Source organism: Fundulus heteroclitus, chromosome 7, assembly GCF_011125445.2.
Source record: "Fundulus heteroclitus isolate FHET01 chromosome 7, MU-UCD_Fhet_4.1, whole genome shotgun sequence".
Taxonomy (NCBI): domain Eukaryota; kingdom Metazoa; phylum Chordata; class Actinopteri; order Cyprinodontiformes; family Fundulidae; genus Fundulus; species Fundulus heteroclitus.
The window spans coordinates 15,952,918-15,977,716 of record NC_046367.1 but is presented as its reverse complement, the minus strand read 5'-3'; the positions used below and the strand labels follow the sequence as shown (position 1 = coordinate 15,977,716).

The following is a 24,799-nucleotide window of genomic DNA, read 5'->3' as shown; positions in this document are numbered from 1 at the left end:
GCGACTCTTAACCCGGAAGCGGTTGGTGTTTACGGCGGAACGTTTTCGGCCGCAGAAAAACGATTTAAGGAAAAATCTCAAGACTGTAACGGTAAGACTTTACTTGAGGACTTCAAAGTTCAACTGGGGTGTTAATGTATTACTATGGTCAGAGAGATAGAGGCGGGTTGGGGTTCAGTCGCTGCTTGGTTTAGAATGAAGGTAGCGTTAGCATACAAGCTAGCTAACTTTAGCTGGCAGAAATACACATGTGGATTAAACTGTTCCCGTCTGCTGAAATTATTTATTAATCGCTGGTGTTGTTCTTGCTTAAGTGGCTTTTCAACAAGAACCTTAGTAAACACATGTGTTGTGCAGTTTGGCTTATTTTGGGATATCAGTTTTCCTTTTTGGCCTTGTTCTTCAGCTGTAATAATGTAGAGCACCACAGTAAATTCAGTGCTGAATGGCTTACAAAAGTTAAGGTTATAGAGTGTTATAGTCAAAGTCTGGACTTGAGTCGTATTGAGATAGTGTGACACGACCTCAAACCGGCGATCATGCGCTGGTAACTACAGTGGTGATGGGAAAACATCACCGCCACCTGTAAAACATTGGATGTTTAACACATCATTGGTTAAATACGAAGATTTCATCAGATTCTTTGAGAGAGACTGGACCGATTGTTCTAAAAATAAGTGATCAACCAAATATCCCTTCTGGTGTCTTCAGAGAGGCAACAGAAGCTGCTATGCGTGGCAAAACTAATTTCTCATATAGGAGTTGGGCTAGAAACGAAAAGGAAACAATCAGCACAGGCATTGCAGTTTTGAAAGCATCAGTAATAAAAAATAAATAAAAAATAAATGGATGTTTAATTCTCCCATGCAGACAGATATTTGGAACAACCCAGACATCCTGCAAAATCAAAGAGCTCTTACCTTTTCTAAAGGGAACAGAAAGGAACAAATCAGTTAGATAAAATATCTTTTTGTGTTTTAGAAGATTCGTGTGGCATTGATAAAAGTAAATTCTTCAGATATCGCCAACTAAGATTCCTTTAGTAATAACTATCTTCCTAAACCTTTAGCCTCCAAAGTTACTCTCCAAAAGTTGTATAAAACCATCAGAAGTAGATTTAGCCATCTCAGTTTCTATCAGTAAATGGGACATTCTTTTATCTACGGAATACAGATATTAACTGTTGGAGTAAAATTTGCACAATCGCTTTTAGAATGCGCCAAAATGCCAAACTTCAGCTAAAAGTCTTCATAGAAGGTCCTCGGTCTGAAGTAAAACAAGTACTGTACAGTACTGCTGTTGCAAAGGACTGTTTTAATGCTGTGGGCTGGACGATAATTCAGTAACGGTATATATTATCGATTGATAGACGTATATCAATGATAGAAAAAAAGGTCAGTAAAAAGTTTAGTAGAATAACAGTTTTCCTTCTTTTTTTCATTCCATCCTATCATGTAGGTTAATACTGGAGTCATTACATCCTCCCAACCAATCACAAACGCAGACCCAGAACACTCCACCCCTCTTCAAAGAGTCCAGAGAGCAAACGTTCTTTTTAATTTTTTTTAAAAAAAATATTGCAGTTTTTGGTAAAAAGTTGATTGTATAAAGGGTTGGGTTTGAATTCAGTGTTTGTGTGTTCTGTATATAAAAATACGTCATTACGCAACGGCATAAAATGTCCAGGCCTGTACTTAAAATATGTTTTGAATTTGTAGATAGTTATCGATATCGATCAATATATCTATTTTATCCATATGCTTTTTTTCTATATCGTCCAACCCTAAGCTATTATATATCAAGTGCAATTCTCACACCTGATGTTGCTTCAGTAGTTGAGATGTAGAAGCTCCTGGGGGGTGAGGAAAATGTACACTATAGTCAATTGATATTGTAATTTTAGGTTATAATACAGCAGTTGACTATTTCCCCACATTTATACAACCCAACCTAAGCAGTTATGTGAGGCTTTTCTCCATGCAGGCTCAAGCATTAAAGTGACTTTTATGAAATATTTGCTGTAAATACAAATCTGGAGTTAGTGGTTATCAGAAGGTTTCTGTGCTCATCAACTGAATCTTTGAGTTTATATAATTCGAACAAATTGTTTTTATTTTATTTTTTTTAAGGGATGGATTCTCCGGTCAGAAGTGAAAGCGCCAGTCCTAAGCAAAGAGAGAAAAATGGTAACACGCTCTGTCCCTACTTCTCCAGTTTGCTGTATTTTTAGTAGTTTTTATATCTTACAACTATGTTGGTCTTTCTGTTTGTAGGCCGTTTGGAGGAGGAGTCTAGTCCAGGAGCTCAAAGGCCCCAGGAAGCTAACGCAAGGGAGACAGTTCCTAAAAAGCAATCCACTCCGGAGGGCAGTCCAAGAGGTCGGAACCAGTCGAAGAACTCCTCCTCGAGCAGCTCGGACAGCAGAAGCGGTGATGATGATGATGATGACGACGATGATGATGACGACGATGATGAACATGAACATGCTCTCAGGAAGATTAGGAGCAGCGTGGCTCACATACAAGTATGAACAGACTATTGGCATATAGCTCTGTCACCTTCCCACAGTTTAAGCCAGAAAACAGGAAATAAAATAGAAAAACAGCTTAATTTGGGAATCCCTAAACCTCTCTCTCCGATTGGTTGCCCCGTCCTGGTTCAACTGGTAAACTGAAAGCGTCGCTCTTCTGGTCAGCTTTAGCATCACCATGACTAGGGCTGTGCATAAAAATCGATATAAAGATTAATATCGATATTTTTAAAAACGATTTAATATCGATATTCTGGCTTTCAATATCGATATACCTCCCAACCTCTAGGGGGCGTTATTACAGCGCAACCATTACAGTTCACAGCGAAGAAGAACAAGTGAGACGAATTTGTGGAACGGCCGACAGGATTTTAGAAGCTCCTTTGTCCCTAAAATAAGATGTTTGGGCACATTTTTGGTTTCTGTGACACGTTAAATGCATTGAAGCAAATGCACTTTATTTTCCTGTTAATATGTCTGTGATCAATAAATAGAACATAAACATAATATTTGGCTGATTTTGGTGATTGAATCACTGAGCATTAATTCAAAGTAATAAATATTGATATTGGAATCAAAGCAAGCTGAGCTATGTATCGAGAATCGTATCGAATCGGCTCATCCTAGATGATACCCAGCCCTAACCATGACAGACCAGTACAATCACTGCAGGCACTCGGGTTCTCAAAACAATCAACGTTTAGTTTAAATCAATATTAGCAAAACTGAATATTCAGTATGATAAAACAGGTGCTGCTATAAGATTAAAACTCCACTAACATGAAGAGTACTAACCTGACTGTCGCCAGCTGTATGTCGCGCCGCCTAGCTTCACTCACATCCATCTGGGACCTCTCCCATAGAAAGTGATTTCTCCAACCAATTTTATTGTCCGGCCAATCAGGACGCAGGGCTGGAGTTTCATGGATGTGACGTAGTGGAGAAGCGACCGTGACGTGAGACTGTTTTGATTCAGATAGCAATGGCGGCTCGCATCGAGGAAGCAAGCGTTAACATTGATGCTGCTATTTCTTCCGTGTTGTCCAATCTACCTAATATTGTTTTATTAAAAGAACATCAGAGAACGGCTCTGAAGGCTTTTGTTGGTGGAAACCATGTTTTCGCCCTTCTCCCGACCGGATTTGGCAAGTTTTGTTTTCCGGAGCGGTTAGCGGTTAGCGCAAACCATGTTAGGAGGCCTTTAGTCCTCAACGCGGTCGGCCTGGGATCGACTCCGACCCGCGGCGCTTTGCCGCCTGTCTCCCCCCCTCTTCCTGTCAGCTCACTGTCAATAAAACGCGTGCCACTAGAGCCGCAAACACATTTAAAAAAAAAAAAAGTTTTGTTTTTTCCTGCGTCGCTCTCACAGCGTCACGGGTTAGCTTCGGTGTGAGTGGTTGAAATAATACGTCGATAAAGATGACAGACAAGTGGCTTATCCAATCATATGCAAGGATTTTTGATAAGGCCCAGTCTTCAAAAAAAGGCAATTCCTATGGAGAGGTCCCAGATGTATGTGAGTGGAGCTAGGCGGCGTGACATACAGCTGGCGAGAGTCAGGTTAGAAGAGTACATCCAGAAAGGAACCTGTTCGACCACAGCTCGGTCAAAAAAAAAAAAAGCCACATTTTGGGGGGGGGTGTTGGTGTTATTGCCAGTTTGTTATTATTGGGGTGGAACTGCAATACATCGATATCTCGACCAGTCTTACCTGATGTTGAAAAATAACTGTTCTGATTTGTGTGGATGACCTCAGGGTTCTGACAAGAAAAAAAATGCAGCCTGCTGACTGAGAAATAAAATCAAATGTGATTTCTGCACCTGACTGCCTGCACACCTTTACCTCATTCACCATCTGAGATGAAGATCCCCCAATAGAAGAAAGGCAGCATGTTTCTCCGCTTGTCTTGTGTTCTCAGAGTTGTTCAATTTCACCCTGCTTTTAAGTTGCTCTTGTTGGTTTTACCACAGAAGATTAGAGGAAATGGTACTTAAACACCGATTTGTCTTTTGTTGTCCCGCCAGAGATCCAGGTGCAAGGAGAGTGACAGATCCTCGTCCAGAGAGAGTAAAGGGTCCAAGGAAGAGGATGGGTCCAAGTCCAAAGAAAAGAACCGATCCCAATCCAGAGAAAGAGATGGGTCAAGGTCAAGGTCCAGATCCAGGGGACGGGAAAGGTCGAGATCCAGATCCAGGGAACAACAAAGATCGCGGTCCAGATCCCGAGAACGGGGAAGATCGAGGTCTAGATCAAGGGGACGGGATAGATCCAGGTCAAAGGGACGGGACCGTTCCAGATCCAGAGACCGGAACAGAGAGCGCTTCGACAGAAGACGCTATGGACGGTAAGTTACAGATACAGGGGTACAAATCTTAAACAATTTCTCAACAAGATCATTTCTGTTTGGCAGGTCCAAAGAGTCAAATCTCTGACTTAAAGTAAGGATAAAAAGTCTTTTGGTGGATAATCAACTTTGAAAAAAGTCATATCAACAAACATAAAACCCATTTGTCTCTGCTACATAAAGGTCTAGAAATCGCCTTCAGATTCTCTTACAGTCCATAGACATACTGAGAGGTAGCAAGAAGTGTGATTAGGTTTAGATTCCTTTTGTGTTTCATCCTGTTTACACAACTTACACCCTTTTTTTTCCTTCGTCTGGGTACAGAGATCGCTACGACGATCGGCGCGATGACAGGGACAGGCGTTTTGATCGGCGGCCCAACAGAGATGAGGATTCGGAGCGCAGGAGGCGGGGGCGCTCCGCCTCCCCTCCGGAGCCAGCGGCAGCCGAAGAGCCGCCGGTGAAGAAGAAGAAGGAGGAGCTGGACCCCATCCTGACGAGGACGGGCGGCGCTTACATCCCCCCTGCCAAGCTGCGCATGATGCAGCAGCAAATTTCTGACAAGAGCAGGTAAGATCGCGGTTAACCACTCCTTGTAGATGCAATAAAATCACACCTCCAAATCATAGTTTGGTCTTAAAAACTGTTTAATTTTCATATCATGTTTCTGTAAAAAATTAAATCCCGTTAGTGGCATTAATAGAGTGCACACAGTATTTGTTGTTGCTATGAAGTTTTTCTCCAGAGAGGAGGTTAGGATTGTTTAACCTCTGATGCCCCGCCCCTTTTCCCAGCCTGGCCTATCAGAGGATGAGCTGGGAGGCTCTGAAGAAGTCTATCAACGGTCTGATCAACAAAGTCAACGTGTCCAACATTGTGAACATCATCCAGGAGCTGCTGCAGGAAAACATCGTCAGGGGAAGGTGAAAATTAATTTCAGACGCACCAAGTAGCAGTACGCTAATGCACATTCTGGTTTAATTTTAATGGCTTCTTCAAATATTTCAGATTGAAACAATGAAGAACACCCTATAATAATAATAATAGATTGAAAGAGGATTGTTATTTGTAACTCTGCGATGGTTCCTCTGTCTCCCTGTTAGGGGTCTTCTGGCTCGGTCAGTGCTTCAGGCTCAAGCAGCATCCCCCATCTTCACTCATGTCTACGCTGCTGTCGTTGCCATCATCAACTCAAAGTTCCCGCAGATTGGAGAGCTGATCCTCAAACGCCTCATCTTAAACTTCAGGAGGAGCTACCGCCGCAACCTCAAGGTACCCATCAGGCAGCTAACAGCCAGTCACAACGCTGGCCGTGCAGTGACTCACATCGATTTCACACCACATAGTCCAGTCGACTTTTTAAGAATTTTTTTTTATTTATTTTTTTATTAGTGTTAGAGTTGCGCCGATCCATTTTTCTTCTGAACTAATCCGATACCTGGGCTAAGCGTATTGGCCGATCCGATACTACTGTTGAATGAATAAACCGTGTACCTCCCCATCTGAGTGAAGTTATCAGGCTTGAAATAAACATTGTTAAAAAGTTCTGCCTGTTTTTTAGCACGGTGCTTTTGGAGCTGCTTATTTAAGTTTGTGGTGTTGAATTTATCAACCTTATCACCTCCCTCACAACTTACGCATTGCAGATGCTGCATGTTGCAGTTGGACTTGTTGGCGCTCTGTGTTTTTCTCATCAATAGCTGCTGTGCATGCTCTGCATTGCCACCGTATTATATTAGTCACTAATCTAGTCACTAAAATGTTACACCGTAACATATTAGTGACTAGATCACCATAACTGTATTGCTGTGTATGATATTAATAAAAAAACGAAATGACTGGACTGAATCGGCGTCAATCATCCGATATCCGATCCGGGTATCAGATCGGTGCATCTCTAATTAGTATTGCTCAATTACAATTGTATCTACCCAGATTGCCCTGCGCTGTAGTCCACTTCCTGCTTTTGGAGCGGCCAACAGTCCGCTTGGCGTTCCCATCAAACCGCTTCAGATTTCAGTCCAAATGAGCCAAGACCTAGGTTTTGTGGGGGACCCAAGTTTGCTTTTTTTTGGTCAACATCATAGTTTGATTGCGCATTCACACCTCCCCAGATGAGCCGAGCTTTCTAGGCAAACGAACGAGAATCCGATTGAAGTGGACTAAACGGTGCTGGTGCTCAGTTGTGCTCCTGCAGCTATTTTTGAACTCCAGTGGAAAAGTGATAAACGCCTTCAATACCCAGATGGGGTTTAAACTAGCCTGCATGAGTGTAGAACAGCCAGCGTCTTTAGTAATGACCTTTAGTGGTTTATCCTGCTTATGGAGGTTCATTCACTGTCTGCTGGACAAGTGTCAAGTCAGCAGTCTGACCTATGATTGTGGACCTTAGCGTAAAATTTTGATGATGAAATTCTTTTTCTGTTTAGTCTTAATGTAATATTATGTTTTAATAAGAAACAGAATTTTGGGTTTACAGTAGCTGTAATCTGTCATAACCACATAAACATGAAACATGTCACTCTGTCCATGAACATAAAACAAAAGACCCTTTACAATAATGTACTAGTTCATTTAGAGGCCTTTATGTATTCAGCTGTGGCCCCAAAGGGCTCTTAACACAGCTTGAAGCTGAATACATACTAAATGAACAACAACACATAGTTAGGTTAACATTTGTTACAAAAAAACAGCATCCAGGGCCTGGTGCCTATTGAGGACTGACTATCTTATTCTAACTTAAAGTTATATGCACTTAACTTTTTATGATGATTATACAACAAATAGAATAGATTTGGCATCAATCATTTACTCCTTTTGGAGTCTGATCAGATTTTCAAACCCCCTCCTGCCTAAATAAAAGTTTGTTTTTTATCAGGAATCTTTGTCAACATGTAGTCTAAATGTAACTAGGTCATTAACAGTTTCTTCTTTAGTCACCTGTTATCTCTTAAATATCCTTTCATTGGACTTAAGTTAGATAAAAGTTTGAAAATAGAGAGATTTGAGTGAATGGGCAGTTTGAATGTGACAGATCCACCTTTGTTCCCAGGTGGCCTTTTGCCAATGTGAACAGATTGAGTGGATATGAGTCCAAAGCACTGAGCGGAGACGAGTCTGGAGCTGAATAAGAGCAGTAATTGGCAGCTTTTGAACGTAGCCTAGAATGTGTTTTCATGTGCTGCTGTTGAAGTTAGTGCAATCTGTTCACTTTGAGGCAGAGAGGTTGGCAGAGGAGTGTGTTTATCCTCGTGGTATTACTAAATGTGTGCAATGCGTCGTGGTGTTTACTGATGAAGTTGTTCATTAAAACCTTCTTTTGCAGCAACAGTGCCTGACAGCCTCCAAGTTTGTGGCCCATCTCATCAACCAGAACGTGGTAGGTCCTGCTTCCTCGTCTCTGTGCCGCCGCGCAGTTTCAGTGTTGACGTCCGACTCCGAGGTTGTTCACCTCCGTGTGTTTCCGTCCCGCTTCTCTCTCTCCGCCCCTCAGGCCCACGAGGTTTTGTGTTTGGAGATGCTCACTCTGCTGCTGGAGCGTCCGACCGACGACAGCGTGGAGGTCGCCATCGCTTTCCTCAAGGAGTGCGGACTCAAGCTGACCGAGGTCTCGCCGCGTGGAATCAACGGTAGACTGCATCGGTTTCTTTCAGCATTAACTTATGCGCTCAATGAGGTTAACGCAAAAGCTTTAATATACACGGGTTCCAGCGCGGCGCGGGAAAGCGTGCAAATAGATTGAGGTGTTTTCCAGGTCTGGATCAGGAAAAGGTAAACGTGTATGTGGAAATATTTAGCATTTCCTCACTTTATTTGCTGTTCTGTTGTCTAAAAGTTACATCCTTTCATTGTTTCATTATCACCTATTTATGCATTCATTCATCATTCACCTATCCATGCTTCCATCTAGCCATCCATCAGTTTATGCCTCCATCCATCCATTTGTCCTTATTATGCCATGGCCCATGAGTTTCCATGGCCAAGCAGCTGTGTCCAGGAGGTGTCTGGAATTTAATATTCCACTTTTCCCCAGGTCTCAAAACGTGTGATAAATGGTACCAAGAGTATTTGAAAAATATTTGTTTCCAAACTTTTGGCTCTCTCTCATTCTTTAAAATGTCTGTCCGTCCTTCTGTTCTTCCTTACTTTTTTTTCTGTCCTTATTTCCTTCCTTCTTTCCTTCCTTATTTCCGTCCGTCCCTATTACCTTCCTCTTGTCTTTCTGTCCTTCTTTCCTTGCATCCGAGTATTTTTCTGTCCTTTCCTTCAAAAGTCATTGTCATTTTCTTTCTTTCTTTCTTTCTTTCTTTCTTTCTTTCTTTCTTTCTTTCTTTCTTTCTTTCTTTCTTTCTTTCTTTCTTTCTTTCTTTCTTTCTTTAAGCTTTGTACCTTTTTTTATATTTTAAAGGAACAATAAGTAGAAATTCATTATCTTAAATAGAACTAAACACACTTTTGTGAAGAACTAAAGGTTACTTTTTGGGTGGAATATGGTGTAACTTCACAAACCATCTCTGTGTCGTTCTCCAGCCTTTTGTTTCCAAAGCCAACCGGCGGCGCGTGTACGTGCATGTGAACAGCTGCCACTCAGGGCTTAGCCCCTCCCTGCCCATAAAATGCCACTGTCAGAGCAGCGCAGCGTAGGAGCAAAATGGCGGCGAGCACGTCCATCAGATAGAAACGTTCTCTTGCTAACAGCATTATAGAGTTATTAGTCACTTACTTCTTCCCTAGACGTGTTCCTCTGAAAGGTGAGGCTGTTTTGCTGTGTATTCATCCCTGGCAAATATGCGCATATGAGGCGACAGGTAAGAAGGGAAGAGGAAAGGGGTGGTGGAGGTAGGGCGTCGGCTTACCACACATCTTGTTTTGGTCTATTGACGGTGCTGAAATATTCGCACTTATTGCGAAGCACTAAAAGGGCAGGTGTAGCTGGAAACTTGCGCTTTTATATTTCCACAATAAAGTCCATACTTAAAGTTCACAGAATATATGAAAAATATTCTTTCTATTTTTGCAGCCATATTTGAGCGTCTCAGGAATATCCTCCACGAATCGACTATTGACAAAAGGATCCAGTACATGATCGAGGTGATGTTCGCCATCAGGAAGGATGGCTTCAAAGACCACCCCGTCATCCCAGATGGCCTGGATCTGGTGGATGAGGAGGACCAGTTCACCCACATGCTGCCGCTGGAGGACGAGTATAACCAGGAGGATATCCTCAGTAAGACACAGGTCGAAACAGAGAGAGATGGAGCGATATTGTGGGACCGACTGCTCTAATCAGTGTATGCGTTTGTCTGTTCACTTAGACGTGTTCAAGATGGACCCAGACTTCCTGGAGAACGAGGAGAAATACAAAACCATTAAAAGAGGTGAGAAAGTTCATTTTGAGGTGCAGCTCAGCTCACTATTGCCTCTTTGCCAGCTTGACCAATCAGCTGTGGCCTTTCATCAGACATCCTAGACGAGGGAAGCAGCGATTCAGGAGAGGAGGGGGATGGCAGCGACGAGGACGAAGATGATGAAAACGAGAACGAGGAAGAGGGAGGAGGTAAGACGGATAATGTGAAGCCACTGATGTTTTTAATAAAGGGTGAACTTCTGATCTATGGAGACAAACGGTGTAGATGAGTGTTTTATGAATCTTTACCTGGTCTTAGTGATATTTTAGGGTTATTAATTGTAGATTTTAGATGGGAAACTCTGCTTTTTTTATACTCTCTTATACTACATATTATTTTAAATATAGAGTATCTTTTGAGGCGATTCTTTCTTACCTTGTGTATAAAAACTAGGACTCAGTGTTTTTGTGACCAATCAGGGCAAAAAAATAGACTTTTTGTGTCTGTTGTTATAAAAATAAATTCCTCACAAGTAGTGACATGCTTACAATCTGGACAATGTAGGAAACAAAGCATGTCGATAAAGTAGAAATCATGTTGATCGATATTCGTGATTATCATAAATTTCAAAACATTTTCACTGCAGCCCTGGCCATTTTATGCTGTTGCCTTATGACCTATTTTTAAATAAATGGATTCAAACTCAACCCGTTATTCAACCAACTTTTTACCAAAACTGTAAGTCTTAAGAAAAGAAAAAAGGACGCATGCTCTCTCAACTCTGAGTCTGTGTTTGTGATTGGTTGGGCGGATGTAGTGACTGTAATACTAACCTACAACATAAGCTGGAATGCAAAAAGGAAGGAAAAATGTTCTTCTATTGAACTTTTTATTGAACACTTTTTTCCTATTGGACCACACGTCTATCGATCACTATATGTTATTGAATTACCGTCGAGCTGATAGAAGCAAAAAATTTAAGTGTTTAATTGTGCAGTATGGGGTAGTAGGGGTTTGTAGGGGTGTGGTGGAAAGAGAAAAGTTCAATTAAGGCAAAAAAGGCTCTTTGAGTTTGGGTTCAGGTGGTGGAGATGGATTATGCCAAATCTGCTGAGCTGGGTGGCTTACTCTGCATCCAGAGAGCTGCTTAAGAGTCGCATCATGGTGGAAATCTGTAGAACAGATGGGGTGGGGGGGATAAACTATTTTTTTCTATGTAAACAGACAAATCCTTGCAACCAGATGTTTTGCGGGTTAAAATTAGTCTTTGCTTGATTCTTAACTGTGCAGACAACTTAGAAATGTGACCACTATCACATGTTTCAAAAGGTAATTTATTTTATGTCGCTGTGGTGGCAGCATTCAGAAATGCTAACTTGCAGATTATCCGGCTTTTAATTTTCTAAGCTGCTGCTGTGAGTTAGCATCTCGGGGTCAGAAGGCCTGCTGCTATTGTTGTTGATGCTAAATCTGGATGTCAAAGTTATAGATGATCTGGTTTGTTACTAAAACTCCCTCTGGTCTTTGTCATAAGCAGCTTTTTGTTCTCGACCGGTGAAGAGCCGATCGGAAATAGTTTTATCAGGATATTTACGACTGAAGAGTGTACATTTGTGTCATTTTTGATTAGCCTTTTTTTAATATTCTGATCAATATTGGGGAGGAAATATTTCCCATCAATCCAAACGGCCTCTTTGAAAAGCGCTAAGATCCTCCTTTTCTCTCTGTCTCTCTCAGATGAGAAGGTCACCATCTTTGACAAGACAGAAGTCAACCTCGTTGCTTTCAGAAGAACCATTTACCTCGCTATTCAGTCCAGGTACTCCTGCTTTTCTCTCTCTCACACACGCGCACACACACACACACACTCACACACACACACACGCTATCCGTACCTCAGAAATCGGCACAGTCGGTGACTCAGTTTTGTCTCCGGGTGTTGGCACTTACTCACAGCTCCTGCTATATTTGATCGAGCTGGACTGTTATTTAAGGCTGTGAGCGAGTGAGGCTGATTTTTGTGTTGGGCCACTTTTAATTTAAGACAACTGGAGATGGAGATTTTGCTTCCAGAAATACTGGCTGAGCCCTAAGCGATGATGTTTGGTAGCGATGGTTAAAAACACGTTGGCCTGTGCGGCCTAGTTACCGAGGTTCAACTGATGAAGAGTTACCGTGTTGCATTAAAGATAAAAACGGGTCTCATCACTGATGCGTTTGGGGTATAGCTAATGTGTTTGCTATTTTCGCAGCTTGGACTTTGAGGAATGCGCCCACAAACTGATCAAGATGGACTTCCCTGACAGCCAAACTGTAAGTCCACAAGCACAGATTCACTTCTTCCGTACCGTCGCTAGCAAAACTCCACCGTGTCTGTCTGTGTCTGACTTTGTGCCTTTCTTAAGTGTTAATTTGTTAACATACAGTAGCATCAGCATTTATTCATAGTCCAGGCATCTGTCAATACTTGTGGTATTCAGCTCCATCCACCGACCTTTGAGCATTTTTCCTGCTCCTGCTGAAGAGTCGGTCCCACAGCACGGCGCTGCTACCTCCATGTTTCATCACGGGGTCGGTGTCTTCAGATAAACGTGTAGTGTTGGTTTTATGCCGCGGGCCAAAAAGTTGGATATTGGTCTCATCAGAGCGGGACACCATCTTCCACGTGGCTTGTGACAAACAGGAACTGAGACTTGATCTGTCAGCATTTCAGAAGGTCTCGGGTATCTCAGACGTAACGCTGCCAACGCGCTCGTGCTCATATTTCTGTGTTACACCCAAACATTTATCTAAAGGGTCTAGCTAAGGGGGGGGGGGGGCAACTCCTGCGCTCATTATCAGGCCCGTGTCGAACATCACGACATGCTGGGGAGGTAATTTAGTCACTGATCCAGCTGTGGTGGAGCCTGGATGTATTTAAAACATGCAGGACACTGACCCATGATGTCAGAGTTATCGACCTTCATCCCATCCCTACCTAGTTGACTTTTTTTTTTTTAAATTAGATGAATGAAAAATTAATGTTTAACAACGTTGACCTGAAACTCGATTGGTTACATATTTTGGCTGATCTGTAGGCACTTATTGTAGCAAACCCACATTTTGGCTTTTGTGTACAAATTTTGTGGCTTTAAGTGTACAAATCAAGTCACTTTAGCCTTCAACCAATGAGCATTCGTCTTTAAAGGGACACAGCTTTGTTTGAGCGTAGCTTTTACCCTCATGTCAAAAATGTTGCTCAGAGACCTGTTAAATATCCTTTCTACATTATGACAGCATCACTCTTATCTCAACGCTTCCCTTTATCACCTGACTGTCTGTCTCTTTACATCAGGACCAGAGGATGAATGATGCCACAGGGCTGCTTGACATGTCGCTGTATGGCTTTACAGGCTTTTAAATCCTCCAGTACGACGGCATAATCAGTAATTGGCGATATTGTGTTGAATATTCTTTTATCACATTTTCCTTTCTTATTCATCTTTATTTTAAAAGACGATTAGGATCAAGTTTGCATTATCTTAACACTTTCTCCACTCGGTGCAGTGGAATACCAGCCATCCTGATTTTACAAAGCAGACAAAGTGGTTTCCATATTTATCACAGCAGTTTATTATTAGGTGTACAGTATTAATAATGATACATACATTTATTCCAATCTATGCTACCAGCCTCTGAGTAGCTTTTACAGCCATCAGTCTGAGCTCCTTTGTGACCAGATGTTGAAACTGATAATAAATGAATTAAAAAAAGGTTTCATGAACTCTTCAGGAACCTAAGCTTGCCACCCTTTGTGTCCGCTGCTTAACAACTGTGTGTGTGGTCGGTCCTCAGGGTGTTTTGGTAATTATGGGATTCAGACGTTGGCAGCTGCAGGTCAGCTGTGTGTGGCTGTTTGTGTAATTGTGAGGAAAGATTTTTGTGCCGATGGCTCGGTGGGCTTCAGACAACAACGGCATCTCGTTTCTAGACTGTCAGGTTTAGTTACAAATGGAAAGAAAAAAAAAAGTTACAAATGGATAAAACAGTTGTCTCATCTTTAACGTGACCGGTGTCGGACTAATTTCATTTTAAATTTCCATCAAAAAGGGTCTCCATTGCTTCCACTGCAAACTGACCGAGGCTAACAGCTGCATGTCTGATGTAGAAAGCCTTCATCTTGAAAAGTAGTCCTCTTGGAAGATGTTTACCTATGCACGTTTTTTTTTTTTTTTTTTTTTTTTTTTTCCATAATTTGAAACTATAGACCATGAACTGCCAGGAGATTTTAAGAAAAACGTGCAATCTCCACGGTTAACTCAGTGTAAAAATGTGTGTATATCAGGCTAGGTGCCAGAGAATGACATTAGAGATGAAGGTCATCACCATGTGGTCGGTCTGATCTTCTGACAAGATGGCCGCTGTTGCTGCAACAAAGAATCACTCATCAGATAGACCGTCTTTATTATGATTACTGCTTTGCACACTCCTGGCTTCGTTCTTCTGTGCTCAATGAGGTTTAGTTACCTGAAATGGTTCTTCAGCAGTTTTGAAACAGATCCCAGAGGTAGTGATAAAAACAAAGAACCAGAAAATGAGAAATATTCTAGTTTTCTTTTTTTGTCTTAATTGCAGTTCAAAGGAGCCAAAATGTTCATTTGTGTGACTGATGTATCGGGTTCAGCAAAAAGCATGTGGCAAACAGGACCTTTTTTTTAATTTTATTTTTTTATTTATATTTATTTATTTATTTATTTTAATTCTTCCCCATGAACAAAATAAATCACAATAAAATGAATGAATAAAGAACTGAATTTAAGTTCAGGGTGTCCCAGTTTGTTCATCAGTCTTGCGTTTTTTTCTCTCTTGGGTAAAATTTGTTTAGTTCTTAAAGGGAAAAGGATATGGTAACCACTCTTTGTTTGGAGTTTGGAAAAGGAACCAAATTGTGTCCTTTTTTTCCCTTGACGAGATTATGCTGTGGTAGCCACTTTTGTTTGTTTCCTAACTGCACCTGTAGCTGCAGTTGTCTGGTTATTACGGGAATGTTACCCAGACCAGTGCTGTGGGCTCTCCTGCAGGCAGACCTTGATTGGTGAGAGCTTTTTAGGGACCCGAAGGACTTCAGTGGCTTCTAAAAAGGCGGGGATGGCCTTTACCCGTGGGACAGCTAGACTAAGAATTTGTACCAAAAGTCTGAATTTCAGAATCAATGTTCTGTTGACTTTGCATCATTATTTCATGCAATAAATACACAGCAATCAGTTTTTAATCAAGCAGAACCACATGCTTATAATCTTTGAGTGTATTAGTAGACAACAACTGTAGAACCCGTTTCCCTGAATAAAACGGTCCACTTCTTCTGTTTAGGTTATTATTAAATACATTTTGATGCCAATTTGTGATGTCATTTTGTCTTAAAATTCACTATATTGCCGAAGGTATTCGCTCAACCATCCATACAATGGAAATCAGGGGTTCCAATCATTTCCATGGCCACAGGTGTATAAAATCAAGCACCTACGCAAGACGACTGCTTCTACAAACATTCGTGAAAGAATGGGTCGCTCTCAGGTGCTCAATCAATCAATGAATGAATCAATCAATCAATCAACTTTATTGTCAATTTCTTCATATGCTCCAGACATACAAAGAGATCGAAATTACGTTTCTCACTATCCCACGGTGAAGACAAGACATATTTACCAGACTAAGTACACAGACAACATAACATTCAGATAAAAGTAAATAAGAGGGCACATGCAGTGAAGAAATAAATAAAAGCAGCAAAATTTGGTTTTAAAATTGTACATGGACAGTCAATAAAATATTAATGCAAAAATAAAATATTAGTGCAAATTCTCAGCATTCTCAGTGGATTCTCAGCAGTACTGTGAGAGGATGCCACCTGTGTTTCCTCTCTCCTAACTCTCCCACAGTCAACTATCAGCGGTATTATAACAAAACGGAAACGATTGGGAATGAAAGCAACTCAGCCGCGAAGTGGTAGATCACGTAAACTGATGGAGCTGGTAGGGCACACGGTCAATCACTACACACCTCCAAACTTCATGTGGGCCCTCAGATTAGCTAATGAACGGTACACAGAGAGCTTCATGGAATGGGTTTCCATGTTGGACATCTCCATGCTCCCAACTCTGTGGGAACAGTTTGCAGATGGACTCTTCTTCAGAGTCCTGACGTCAACCTGATTCATCCATCTTTGTGATGAATTAGATCAGAGACTGAGAGCCGGGCCGTCCCGTCCAACATCAGTGTCTGACCTCATAAATGTGCCTCTGGAAGAATGGTCATAAATCCCCATAAAGACTCCAGAACCTTGTGGACAGCCTTCCCAGAAGAGTTGAAGCTGTTATAGCTGTAAAGGGTGGACTTACGTCATATTGAACCCCCTATGGATTAAGATTGGCATATAATTTAAATTCATATTCCAGTCAATGCAGGTGAGCAAATACTTTTGGCAAAACAGTGTATTTGTTCCCAACAATCTGAACCCTAGGTTGTCTGTTTCCTAAAAGCAAAGATGAAGAAACAACCATTTTTTTTCCCTTCTTCCCCAACAGCCGCCCCCTCAGATGCAGCTTTCCTATTCCAGCCTTGTTTTACGCCGACTTGGTTTTGAACAAGAGCGAACACCTGCTGTGCTCTGCGGCGCCTCTCCTCACGAGCATTCAGACGTAAACGCGTTAGAGAGAGGTCAGAGCCGGCGGCCTCGTCGCTCGCCGTCGAGACCGAATCGCTCGCAGCAGCTGCGACACACACACATTTTTTGGAGATGCTCGTCCACTGACGTGCTCCCCCCTCTGCCGTAGCCTCACACCAGCGTGCCGGCTGGAGTGTTTACTGCAGAGAATGCGTGCTGCTGTTGAAGCTGTCACATCAAAGTCAAGAAGGAGAAGAGGGTCTCCTTTAAGTCACTCGGCACAAATAGGCGGCTGATGACTCCTCGTCTGACACGCGTTAAAGCGCCGCTCGAGTCAGACCGAGTCAGTCTCTGCGAGACTCAAACGAGTTCTAATTACATATTTAACTTCGTGCTTTAGAGTCGCAGAACTGAAATCTGCAGCTGTCCTTGCAGAACGGCTTAGAAGTGGGAGTCCTGCTCTAAGCAGGTATAACTAAGCGTGGCACAGATGTTGCTGATGAGAGCTTTTAGTATAGAATTACATCACTGCCAGCCGCCTGGTTAATACTCCTGTGAAAATTACAGCTTGGTCAAGTTGACATTGCTACATAAACTCCAGGTCTCACATTAATTTTTAAAGTTAAAGTTAAAGATAAGAATTTGGTTCCTTTCAGTTTATTTCACAATAAAGTAAATTTAATAGTCAATGGGGTTGAACTTCATTCCAATGCATTTCACTTATAATACAATTTAGCCACATTCATTTGGTCACTCAATGGTAATTTGTAAAGCAATTGTCTAAGGAACCCAGGTTTGTGCAATCCCTCACCCGAAGCGCTGAGTTGTTGCTTACAGTTCTTTGCAAAAGTTTTTACACTTTCTTTAAGTTTGTCTTCAGTAATTATGGAATTGACTTTGTAAAGAGTCTTGAGATGATATGAATTGAGGGTGAGGTAAAGAATCATGTCTTTATTAAACTTCATAATTGGGCTCTATTTTGTGGTTGTCTATCATAGTAAATCTAAAAAATATGTTTAAGTTTGTGGTTGTGATTTGACCAGGCGAAAAAATTTGACTGGTTTGAATAAGAAAGTGATCGACCTTTTGGATTCTTTCCACACTGCTGTTGATACAAACTATAAAAATTTGCGAAACCAGGAACCTTTAGATGGAGAGAAAATTATTACTGAAACCCAAGTCAGATCTCTGAGCTGGAGGTAAATTATCAGATAAGGTGCTGAGCAAGAGTTGTTGGTTGATTTGATTTTCAGGTGTATTGGAAAAGCATTTTCTTCCCTCTTAAATTTATTCAGCTTGTGTTTCTAAAAAAAAATGCATTGTGATATAAACACAAACGTTTGTGCTTCTGAAAATCCGATGAAACCCACTTGATTGTCTCCCTAAAGGAAAGCTGACTTTAGCAGTTTCTATTAAATTTATTCTGTAAATGAATGGATTAGACTTTTACAATATTGAAACACTGTGATGTATTTTGCCTGTTTAGGTCTAACAGAAGCAAATTTGTGTATTAAAGACTTTCTTTGTGTCTTTGTGAACAGAAAGAGCTGTGTAATATGATCCTGGACTGCTGTGCTCAGCAGAGGACCTATGAGAAGTTCTTCGGTCTGCTTGCTGGGGTGAGACACACAGCCATCACACTTTGATATTAATAAAATCTTATAATAGTATTTATTTTATAGAGGCTTCATTCAGAAGCCAGCCTTTTCTATTATGGCATAATGTTTTATTGAGAAATTAAGCTTCCATGACATGCCAAACTGGTAGAATTAGTATTTATCATGTAAATGTGGTGAAAATGAAATCAAATATGCACAACATTTGTTTCAATTACAAAGAACAGAAATAATCTCAGTGTGAGGAGGGAAAAAATGGTTTAAACAGATGGACTACAGGCACATTGAAGTGCAGAAGTTAAAATTTAAGCTAACGGTCATCTGAATATGGAGGATCTGCATATTCTTCTTGTATGCTAGCTATATTATTGACATTGGCATTGATAGCTAGCATGCTAATTTAGCATTAATTTTGCATTCATGGTTTTAAAATCACTTCAGAGACAGGCAGATGAAGTTTCTAACATCCACAGATGTTTGTTTGATAGCATTTCAAAGCTATTAAAGCTAAAAGAACTTTGAAGTCTATTTTAAAACTGATATGACAGAATTATAGTGCTAAAAAAATTAAACAAATTGAAATACTTAGCTTTGTTTTTGTTTGGGATGGCACAGGCACTTAGCTCAATTCTTACTCTTTAAAAGGCCATTTGAAAGAACCTGATTAGTTTACAGGACTAATTATGTACCAGGGCCCTTGTCTGCATTTCTAATGCATTTACCAGCAAACCGAAGCAGAGGGGTAATAATGCTTAGGGCTGTGTTTAAAAAAAAAAAAAAAAAAAATCGATTCTCATTTTAATTCCTAAAGATTGATTCATATAACCAAAGATCGATTTAAAAAAAAAAAAAATGCATTTTCCACTCTGAATGTGTGAGAAAGCATTTCCGGCTCGTGCTCCTCTTCCGGTAGGTGAATTTTTTATGTAATAATTTTAATAATGCACCAGGTTAGTGTCCAAAGGGCAGCTGTAGATATCTCTGGTGTCTCTGTTTTCTACTCTGGATCTGTTTGGGTTTTCTGCCCCATAGGTTGTTTGTGAAAGCAACAGTCTCAACATTGAGGGAGAGGGTTTGGTCCTTACAGCCGCCATCAGCTACCATTACTTTATTAATTTTTTGTTGATTGTTAACATTATACTATTATCAATATGTTGCAAAACTACAGTCATGAAATTCAGGTGACAGCTAAAAACATTTTAGATTGAATCAGATTGAAAAGAATCAATTGATTTTTTTATTGATTTTTTTTAATTATTTTTTTTTTTTTTTATTTGATTCGATACCCAGATTCAATGCCCCAAGAAAAGCTGGTACATGTTTTACATAAGCAAATGTCTCTGATCTATAACTGTTGCAGTCAAGTGGTTCACCACTTGACTGCAACATAGAGAGCTATTTAACCAGCAACTGGTCCAACACTTAAAGCTGAAACACGAGTGGCATTTGTTAAGCTGTGTGTCTTCTTTATTCCTTCAGAGGTTCTGTTTGCTGAAAAAGGAGTACATGGAAAGCTTTGAGGCCATATTTTCTGAGCAGTACGATACCATCCACCGACTGGAGACCAACAAACTGAGGAACGTGGCCCGACTGTTCGCTCATCTGCTCTACACAGACTCGGTGCCGTGGAGCGTAAGGACACACAGCTCAAACACTCAGAACGGTCGAGTCCATCTCGGTCTGAAGTAAAACAGTAATTGCACTTTTTTTTTGTTTGGTTTTAAATATCTGTTGATCAGGTGTTGGAGTGCATCCGGATGAGCGAGGAGACCACGACATCGTCCAGCAGGATTTTTGTGAAAATCCTTTTCCAGGAGCTCTGCGCCTACATGGGCCTCCCAAATCTCAACCAGCGGCTCAAAGACCCGTACGAACACACACACACACACACACACACACACACACACACACGCTTCAGCGTTTTGATAGCGTGCGCTTTCTGCCTAATTTAGATAAACGGATTAAGCTACGAAGCAACAAAGTAATTATTTTTACAAATGGGTTGTTTTGCAAGGACAGATGTAGATGTAGAGACCAGTTAAAAATAAAATGAAAAAGGCCACCTTCGTATTTTACTGCGCCACGTTAATAAAGGGTTAATAAAATGTTATGGAAATAATAATAGTTTCACATGTAGCGTTCCCATCGTAGTAATTGTGAATCTGTTTGTTTCGCAGAACCCTGCAAGCCTTCTTTGAGGGTCTTTTCCCTCGTGATAATCCCAGAAACACTCGCTTTGCCATCAACTTCTTCACCTCCATCGGACTGGGAGGCTTGACGTAAGTCGGACACGCCGATCTCCGGTTCTCAGGCCGGATGCTTCGCTTTATCTTTATGCGGCGCCGCTTCGTTGTCCGTTCAGCGTCGTTTTCCCAATTAATTACGTACAATTCTGTGCAAACTTTTCTTCTCAGCGATGAGTTGCGGGAACACCTGAAGAACGCGCCAAAGATGATTATGACTCAAAACCAGGAAATCGAATCGTCTGACACGTCGTCCTCGTCGTCGTCCTCCTCCTCCTCGGAGTCTTCCTCCTCTGATTCCTCCAGCGAATCAGATTCTGACTCTTCAGACTCCTCCAGCAGCAGCTCAGGTACACCAAGCTAGAATGTATTTTCCTAGTTTTATTTCTGCCACGGCACGCTGTCAGCATCTCCCCACAAAGCCAGCGCCTAACGGGTCAGCGGTCACATGCAGTAAAAGGACGGCTCGGCGGTGCCTGGACAATAATTCCTACCCTGTAAACCTTTCCAAGTTTTTTTTTTCATGTCACAATCACAAAGTTTATGCATTTTTGTTACATTAAATTCACGTGGCAGACCAACAAAAATGTAGTCATAACTGTAGTGGAAGATAATTGAGACATGGCTCTCAATTTTTATTTTTTTACAAAAGGAAAAAAAGAAAATGAAGGTTGTGCATTTGCATTTAGCAACCCCTTCTTATCCTAAATAAATCCCAGTTTAACCATCTACCTTCAGAAGTCCCCAAATTAGTAAACCAAGTTAATCTAATCTTTAAATGCATCTTAGTTTATATCCAGCTGTTCTATCAAGGCGTCAGGGGTTTATTTAGTAAGCAGTTGTGAATGAACAACATAATGAAGATGAAGGAACACAGCAGACAGGACAGATAAACGTGTGAAAAAGTAGAATTAGGCTAGAAAATATTATCATAAGCTTTATTTTAATGGAGCTTTGCTAAATCTATCATTGGAAAATGCAAAAACGTTTACAATTACATGTTAACCTGAACACATCGTCTGCACAACCAAACATGACCGTGACATGATGGAGCTGAAACCTGAGCAGTCCTATGTCTGACAGGTCCCACTTTACAGATTTCTATTGGTATTAAGTTTAGTTTTCCTTCCACTGCATATTTAGATGCTACTTTGTGTGAATAAAATCCTAATAAAATCAAAGGTGTTGTTGGGACGCAACGAAAGGTGCATTGTTTTCTGGGGGCATAGATGCTTTTTCAAGGCTCTCTAAATAAAAGAAAACTAGAGAACTACACTATGTAATCTCTAGCAGAGTTAAAGAAAAATAGTTTTCTGTAGTATTTTATGTTTTATGAAGCAGCTACACCAGACTAACGGTACTCTGCTCAGTGCGCATGTGAAACTTTTGGTCATGGGTCCCTGTGATCTTTCACAGTTGGCTATAAGGACTACAAATTGGCCTTCTTTGAACAGATATTTGACTAATGTAACATATTTTTCTATATTGATATGACTTTCTAAACCCGTTTTCTGGCATTTAGCATTTTTCAGGCTGTTTTTCGTGATTTTTGGCTATTTTGTTCCCCTGCTTCATTTCTGCCGTAAAAGACGGAGGAGCCGGGAACTTGTTTTCCGAGTCATTAGTTCTCTTCCTGCGTGGCTGCAGAAACACATTAAATGGTAAATGGATTGAACTTATATAGCACTTTTCCAGTCATACTGACCACTTAAAGTGCTTTGGGTTAGACAGACTTTTTAGAGCTGATTCTACGAAACGGGGACGAGTTGAGAGCTTCCGCCGCCGCTTTGACTGCAGGGATAAAACCCTGCTGGTTAGCTCCAGTATGCAGTCATGAGCTTTGTTCATTCGTAGTAAAGCAAAAGTTTCTGCTTTGTCCTCTTATACATGTGTAGCGCAACAAATCTAATAGAATTAGTAATAAAATTACATGATTTGCTTTTTGTTTTCAGCTTCTTACCAAAAGAGAATCCAAATTAAATGCGTTAATTGCTCTCTTATAATTCTCCCCTCTTTGTCTTCCAGATTCTGACAACAAACACAAGAAGAAGAAGAAGAGAAAAGGACAAAGCAACGAGAAAAAGAAGAAAGAAAAGGACAAGAAGAGGAAGAAGGAGACGGTGGACAAGAGGCGAAAAGGGGGCAGGAAGGATAAAGACGACAACAGCGACGGGGAGAAGCAGGCGAGGAAGGACAGGAGGGACCGTGGACGAGACGTGGAGGAGCGCGCACGCGAGGATGCCCGGGGACGAAGGCGAGGAGAAAGGTCGGAGGAAGAGGAGCGGCAGGAGGAGGACGGCAGGAGACGAAAAGAGGACCGGCAAAGAGATGACGACAGCGAAAGGGACAGAGGGAGAGAGAGGGACAGGGAGCGAGGGAGGGAGCGAGAGTTTGAGGAGAAGAGGGAGAGGGACAGAGAGAGGAATAAGGAGAACAGAGACAGGAACAGAGAGAGAGAGGAGAGGAGGAGGAGATGAGACTCTACAGCAGCAGCAGTGATGGACAGATGACTGACAGACGTCCTTCTCTCCTGTCATCCCTCTTTACGTTGTCCTGACCGTCTGCCATCATGAACTCGGGGACCTGTCGTTCTCTGTCCTCTTCAGCGTGTTTTCTATTGTTCATTCTTGTTATTTTTTCAAATCAGACAAAAAGAACAAAAACATTAAAGTTTCTAGAGATGTTTTCGATCCCTTTTGTTTCCAGTTTCTTTGACTCCGACCCGTAGAGAACCCGGTATCTACCGCTAGAACCGCAGCCAGACACCCACGCTGCCAGTACTCGTCGCTGTAACCGATGATGTTTACTAAAGTGCTGCTTTAAGATCAATGTTTTTAGCTGGCAGCACTTTTAATAATTTTTTACCTTTTTTTTGTTTCTAATTATCTTACAGTTTTTAACTGATAGCTGTTTCCCTCTGAATTGCTTTGTGTGAGGACAGTCCCCCATACATGCTCCAACCTGTGGCCCCAGGGTTGGCTGACTCCATCTGAGCAAGCACAGCAGAATAAAAGAAGTGGCCTTATTACAACGAGTCAATTGATAAAAGGTGAACAAAGTTTTGACAGACGGAAGGGAGCACTTAGGCGACGATAAACCGCTGGTTTGTTACACGCTGTGGTGTGAAGCGGCGCCATCCAGGGGCTGCAGATGAGCCGACAGCAAAGATTAGAGCTTGGTTATGCCCTCGGTGAAGCTATACCGGTCGTCTCCTGTCCCGGCTTGTCTTAATGTACAGAATTTGTGCTGCTTCGGTGTATATCATTGGGATTTTATGTAAAAGGCAAACGGTAATACAAATGGTAAAGGGGACAGAAAAGAATGTCGATGTTTTTTTGTTTTTTGCAAATAAAAATCTGAAAAGTGTGCACTTGTTTGCCCCCTTTTACTCTGATGTTCCCAAATAAAGTTCAGTGCAACCATTTCCCTTTAGAAGTCCCCTAATTGGCAAAAAGAAAGGTCCAATTCTGGTTAATTTCCATATAAATGCTGCTCTGCTAGAAGTCTCGGAGGTTTGTTAGAAAACTAGTGAACAATCAGCATCTTAAAGAGCAAGGAAAAGCGTGTACGTTTTCAGGGAGAATTACATTTTACATTTTCTTGACAATAGTTTTGTCTAGAAACAATAATGATTCACGTTCAAACCAGACTCATGATACATGGTTAATAAATACAAACCGTCTCAGATTGGACTTTATCCAGACTTCATCTTGCTCTCAATCAAGGAACAGTCTGGTTACAGTGTTCACTGCATACATTAAGTAGAAATGCATAAGCATTAGTAACATGCCTGGGCAAATTCTCAGTTATGTGCATTGGTGATATGTAAAGAAAGAAGTTCAGGGATGCTCTGATAGTGCAATATGCTCGTTTAGTTTCACAGCAGCGTAGCTGACTGCTCAGGCTGTGAGGTATTCACTGTGTTCACCTCATTGACAGCTTTTATTACAGTGGGTGAGATTTTTCTAGATGGTCACAATCTCCAACGTTGGGGTCCAGCAGGGTGCGTCCACTGATTTGATGAGGTACGCCTTGGGTTGATTTCTAAAACGGGGAGATACAGCTGGTGCGTTG

The 24,799-nt window shown here is 41.4% G+C and overlaps 1 protein-coding gene across 1 annotated transcript; it reads left to right on the top strand.

Annotated features, from left to right (window-relative positions):
* Positions 1 to 24,091, top strand: cwc22 (CWC22 spliceosome associated protein homolog). Its single transcript, XM_012864400.3, has 20 exons — positions 1 to 91; positions 2,130 to 2,186; positions 2,274 to 2,524; positions 4,556 to 4,875; positions 5,200 to 5,445; positions 5,670 to 5,798; positions 5,979 to 6,147; positions 8,201 to 8,254; positions 8,369 to 8,504; positions 9,896 to 10,102; positions 10,191 to 10,253; positions 10,337 to 10,432; positions 11,961 to 12,042; positions 12,476 to 12,536; positions 18,408 to 18,485; positions 19,962 to 20,114; positions 20,222 to 20,349; positions 20,660 to 20,761; positions 20,897 to 21,075; positions 22,751 to 24,091. Exons 2-20 carry the CDS (start codon positions 2,132 to 2,134, stop codon positions 23,200 to 23,202), a joined length of 2,961 nt encoding a protein of 986 aa, XP_012719854.2. The 5' UTR covers positions 1 to 91; positions 2,130 to 2,131; the 3' UTR covers positions 23,203 to 24,091.
* The last annotated feature ends 708 nt before the right edge of the window (positions 24,092 to 24,799 follow it).

Bases quoted from the DNA above. Each gene is read 5' to 3' on its own strand.
- cwc22 (XM_012864400.3), top strand. From the start codon at position 2,132: ATGGATTCTCCGGTCAGAAGTGAAAGCGCCAGTCCTAAGCAAAGAGAG. The intron at 8,505-9,895 runs GTAGACTGCATC...CTATTTTTGCAG, and splicing joins CTCGCCGCGTGGAATCAACG to CCATATTTGAGCGTCTCAGG. The intron at 10,433-11,960 runs GTAAGACGGATA...TGTCTCTCTCAG, and splicing joins GAACGAGGAAGAGGGAGGAG to ATGAGAAGGTCACCATCTTT.